The sequence below is a fragment of the Chrysochloris asiatica genome, unplaced genomic scaffold (assembly GCF_000296735.1).
Source record: "Chrysochloris asiatica unplaced genomic scaffold, ChrAsi1.0 scaffold00006, whole genome shotgun sequence".
Taxonomy (NCBI): domain Eukaryota; kingdom Metazoa; phylum Chordata; class Mammalia; order Afrosoricida; family Chrysochloridae; genus Chrysochloris; species Chrysochloris asiatica.
Window position 1 is genome coordinate 8,665,819 of NW_006408524.1, and position 5,711 is coordinate 8,671,529.

The window sequence follows — 5,711 nt, forward strand, 5'->3', positions numbered from 1 at the left end:
AAAGCCTCATCTTTCTCCTGCGAAACAGCTGGTAGTTTTGAATTGCTAACCTTGCGGTTCACAGTCTGATTCGTAACCACTACACTACCAGAGCTCCATATATATATAAGATAATTAGTATCTAAAGTTTGGGGGTGTTTTTTGGGGGTGGCAATAATTTTTCAAGGAGTTCTGGTAGCATAGTAGTTACAAAACTACCAGCTGTTCCATGGGAGAAAGATGAGGCTTTCTGCTCCTTTAAAGATTTATAGCCTTGGAAACCCTGTACAGGGTCGCTATGAGTTGGAACTGACTCCACGGCACATAACAACAAAAATTTTTCACTTCAACTTGAAAACTTACATGTATGTTTAAAACTATTAGTGACAACAAATCTTGCACTTACCTATCAGCTTCTTTATCTTCAGGCAGCATGGGAGGTAAAGGTAATGGTGGTAATGTAGAGGTCACTATAGTCACATGTTGCTCCTTCTCCTTCACTGCTGTGCTTGGTGTAAGTGGTTTGGTTTTCTCTTTAAGAGATACAGGTTCCTCCTTTGTAGCAGCAGATTTACTCTCCTTTCCAACTACAACTGCTTTCTTGGTGGCTTTATCTACAACCAAATTATTTTCCACCTTTGTTACCTGAATAGGTGGCTTTGCTTTTGCCTTGTCATTTTTTAAAGTTCCACCACTTGAGGGGGAAGGTGCATGCTCAGTTTTAAGTTTCTTCACATCCTTCACATGGTTGGTTTGTGATACACTGACACCAGTTTCTGTGTTTCCCTTGGTAGGTGTAGACATGTTTGAGGCTTTTGCAGCTTTAGCAGCAGCCTCAGCAGCCTTAGCTGCTTCTGCAGCTTTTGCTGCTTCTGCAGCTCTTGCAGCCTCTGCAGCTCGTGCTTTTTTATTTTTGTTCAATTCAGCTGCCAGACTACTCTTCAGAGTTAGTGTGCTAGGAGAAATGCTAGAATGACGACTTCTGGATCTGGACAGTCTGTGCCTGCTGCGAGATCTTGAATGCCTAGATGAATATGGGCTTCTGCTTCGGGATTTCGCAGACCGTCTGGTAGGAAATAATGAAAATTTAGTCAGTAAATCAGTATAATTAAGTTTGAAATTTACAAAAATAGTGCTAACCTTAGTCTAGGAAATGAAATAGAATATTACTAAACAATTTCAAACTCATAACCAATTACATAAGTAGAATATTACCTGGTAACTATGTTATAGTTGTTGTTGCTGTTAAGTGCTGACAAATCCATTATGACTCATAGAGACCCCATATAGGTTTTCTGAGAAGCGGCTAGTGAGCTTGAACCACAAACCTTGCAGTCAAACTAATCTTGCAGTCCAGTGCAATAACCCACAGCGTCACATCAGGACTCCTGGTAAACTACTGCTTTCTTTAAAACAGATTGTGTACATCCTACTTTGGTGAATAGCAACTGGAGTACTAAAAGCTCTTAAGTGGCCAACTGAGGCACAACTAATGGTCTCTTTCCATGGAAAGAAGAGTAAAGAAAATCAAAGACACAAGGAAACAATCAATGTAGTGGACAAAGGGAGAACAAAAAAACCCACCAGCCTCTACAACCCTGAGACCAAAAGCAGTACATGATACCTGGCTATGACTACCAACTGCTCTAAAAGCAATCAAATCGAAAGGGTCCTGGGCAGAGTGTGAGAAAAGTATGTAACAAAACTCAAAATCATAAAAGGAACTCACTCCATGGCTCAATTTTCAACCAAACAACAAATAACTCTATAAAGGGAACCAGGGAAGTGCTAGACTAATCAAACATTTGAATAAGCAGGTATTTGGTATCAAAACCTTACAATAATCACACATTTGAAATCAAAACGACAACATTCATCCATGGACAAAGTTTAGAAGGTTAGGAAAGGAGGAGGAATGTAAACAGGAAGCAGGGAGTAAGTGGGATACCCAATATTACATTTGGGAAATACAATCAATGACACTAAACAAAATATGTATGAATTTGGACTTCCGGTTTGGGCGGTAGTAGAGAAAGCCAGGTAGGGAAGTCTCCATGGTGGAGGGACTGGGAACTCACCCAGGAAACGCTCACAGAACAACTTCAGAGCTCTGGATCTACCATAAGGTCCAGGACGTCAGTTTCCAGCACTCACAAGTAAAAAAACCACGGTATTAAGAAAAATACTGCGAAGTAGGAATCTCTGGACATACAACTCCCTCTGTGGCCACCCCGCCTTGGCAGAGTTTAGAGGGCGGGATTACAGCCAGATGAACTCAGGAAACCAGGGCTAAAAGCGGTGCAGGGTCATTTGCAAAAAGAGGCACGGCAGACTCTACACATTTCTCCCTCCGCTTCCCTGTTGTGCCTTCTTTGTCCAGCCCGGACACCATCAGGCAAGAAGAGGTCCAGCGCTGACCCCACAGTTTTCCCAGGTACAAACAGAAGGAGCTTGGAGGTTACTTATGATGTCAGCTGCGAGACACAGCCCTAAAATTGACTTGTGTGGGACCATTGGTGGCTGTGTGCTGTGGACTCAATTCTGACTCCTTGTGACCCTGTGCGGGGGTTTCTGAGGCTGTGGGTCTTTGCGGGAGCGGAGGGCCTTGCCGTTCTCCCGTGGTACGGTTGTTGGTTTTGAGCTGCTGACCTTGCGGTTCGCGGTCCCATTCGTGGTCGCTGTGCTACCTGAGCTGTGTATAGGACCCATATAAAACAATCTGTAAAAACCCCAACATAAAGGGACTGAACGATCTCGAGAATTGCGCTGTGCACACAGATACCTGACCTTCAGAGACAAAAAAGTTTCTCCCATTAACTTCTCAATATCTACCTGCGCTCATCTACTGTAGTGACTAGAGGAGGGGCCTGAGCGAACGGATACCCTCACCCACTGCTGGAGGCTTCTACCTTGCATACACACTGCCTGTGTAGCTCGGGACAGTCAAACACAGCTTTATTTCTGTTCCAAAGTAGTGATTTTTGTCTCAGCATTTATATTACTTCTGCTTTTGGTCCTTTTGATCACACATCTTTCCTGGAGGTGGGAGCTTTTCCTCCCTACGTTACCCAAGAAGAGACAGCAATCGTGGCCATATAGCTAATCTATAAGCATACCCCTTAATATGCCACCACTGAGACAAGAGCCAACAACACCTACTAAGCATTACATGGGAAAAGAGATACCTATCTCCTGATCATATTCATCAGAAGACACCCAGTGAGCTTAATAATAAACAACAACATCCACTTAAGCATTAAAAAAACACATAACTATCAGAAATGATGAATAAGAAGAAACAACAAAAGATATCAAAACATATCCTAAAACAGAAGAGAGTAGCAGAGATAAACGAACTAGAGACAGGCAAAGGCTTTCTAGAAGAGGAAGAACAGGTTTTGGATATGCCTAAGAAATAATTCAGAAGAATGATATGGAAACAAATTCAAATGCTCTGAAAAGGGGTGGAGGAAAACAAGGAAGAAGTCAGAAAAGTACTAAATTGAAAATAAAATTTAAATGGTGCTGTTATCATTTTTTTAATCAAAAAATAAATAAATAAAATGGTAGTAGGACATTTAAGTTTCCACAAATAAAAAAATGAAACCGGCCCCATACAACACACCATATACTATTAAAAATTGACTAAAGAAATAAATGTAAGATCTAAAATGGTAACATTCTTAGAAGAAAACATGGGAATAATGAATGCTTTAGAACTTAATTTTTAACAATGGATTCTTAGTTATGACACCAAAAACAAAAGCAACAAAAGACAAAACAGACAAATGGCAACTCACCAACCTACACACCAAGGAGTAAAATTAGTGGAACCATATATCTGACAAGAGTTTAACACTCCAGAATGTTGTTAAGTCAGTTATGATACATAGCAAACTTGTATAGGGTTTCCAAGACATTTTTTTAAATCTGTGAGAGCAAAAAAGCCTCATCTTTCTCCAATGTTCACTACAGCACTATTCACAATAGCCAAATGATAGAAACAACCTAAAAGTCTGTCAAAAGATGAATGGATAAACAAAATGTGGTCTATATATATAAAAAAAAAACAACAACTGTTATTCTGTCACAAAGAGAATTCAAGTTCTGATACATGTTATGACATACATGAACCTTGAGAGCATTATAGTGAGTCAAATAAACAAAAGAGCAAATGTTATTAGTGGTTATAAGACAGAATGGGAGTTTATTGCTGAAGGAAAACTCAGTTAATACTTCAATGACATGGAATTTCTATTTGAAGTGATGTAAAGTTTTTGGATACAGGGTCTAAAATTTTTTCTTTTAATGTCCGGTAGCGTAGTGGTTAGGAATCGGGCTGCTAACTACCAGCTGTTTCATAGGAGAAAGATGAGGCTTTCTGGTCCTGTAAAGATTAACAGCCTCAGAAACCCTGTACAGAGGTGCTTTGAGTCGGAACCGACTCCACGGCACATAACCACCCATGTGATAGTTTACATGGGAGAACATTCGCTTTACATTCATCCTGTCATATAGCATTTCATTGCCATGGTTACAATCCCCTCCATGCATCATCAACTAACCAAAAGGTATATCCTGCAAGCCTGCCCCCTGGTCGTCCGCACACAGCCCCTCTCCCTCTCCCTCTCTGGGTCTAAAGTCCCCAGCCACTCCATCTCTCCACTTCATTTTCGCTGCCTCCATCAGCTACTCCTTGGAAACCCTATACAGTTACGATGAGTTGGGATTGACTTGACGGCACTTAACAACAGCAACAACAGTGAGGTGAATACTTTCTAGGTTCTTAAAAGCTAAGGTGCCGCCTGACCCAAGCCATGGTATTTTCAATAACCTCATATGCATGCGAAAGTTGGACAGTGAGTAAAGAAGACAATAGAAAAATTGATGCTTTTAAGTTATGGTGTTGGAGAACACTGAAAGTGCCACAGGCTGCCAAAAGAACAAACAGATCTGTGTTGGTAGAAATGCAGCCAGAATGCTCCTTGGAGGCCAGGATGGCCAAACTTCATCTCTCATACTTTGGACATGTTGTCGGGAGGGATCAGTTGCTGGAGAAAGCTATTATGTTTGGTAAAGTGGAGGGTCAGATACCACAAGAACATACAGGTGGCTTGTCCAGGAGACATCAAGGCAAGTGGTCGGATCCTCTCAGTGCAAATTCTCTTCTAAGACTAAGGCAAGGGAGATATACACTTTGACTGACAACCACGCACGTCACCCAGAAGGGGAAGTGACCAAAGAACATCAATGAAGTAGTGAGCTAAGCCCTACATCGTTCAGCAAACTACTGTGAACCCGGATGGAGACCTGGTCAGCCAGTAGCGAGGCAACATCTGGGGACTCATGGGCTCAGAGTCAATGACACAGCCACAGAGGTCTAGAGTGGAGAGTGGGGCGGCCAGCCGATAAAAAGAGGCCGGACAGACGTTAAGAACACCCACATTTGCAGATGATGCCCATTTGACCGAACATCAATGACTGGATAAACAGTGCTCAACCCAAAGAATAAAGAAGAGGAAAATAGAGCGTCATCTGATACAATTCAATAAACAGAACCTACACCTATGAATGCAGTAGCTCAAAAAAGGAAACAAATCCCTGCTGCAAGAACTATTCCCACCCCCTCCACACAAAGGGTAGACAGGGATGGGCAACTTGGACATTGGCTACCCAAAATGGGGGGAGGGATACAAAGGCAAGAAGTGACTGGCGTACAAGCTTTCAAGAGG

At 41.9% G+C, this 5,711-nt stretch overlaps 1 protein-coding gene across 2 annotated transcripts in view; it reads right to left on the reverse strand.

Annotated features, from left to right (window-relative positions):
• The window catches only part of CDK13 (cyclin-dependent kinase 13), a 196,464-nt gene that overhangs the window by 127,864 nt on the left and 62,889 nt on the right, over positions 1-5,711 (reverse strand). For both annotated transcript variants that reach the window (XM_006832114.1, XM_006832113.1), the window contains exon 2: positions 386-1,045. In XM_006832114.1, coding sequence (XP_006832177.1) covers positions 386-1,045 — 660 coding nt within the window. The remainder of the gene's footprint in view (positions 1-385; positions 1,046-5,711) is intronic.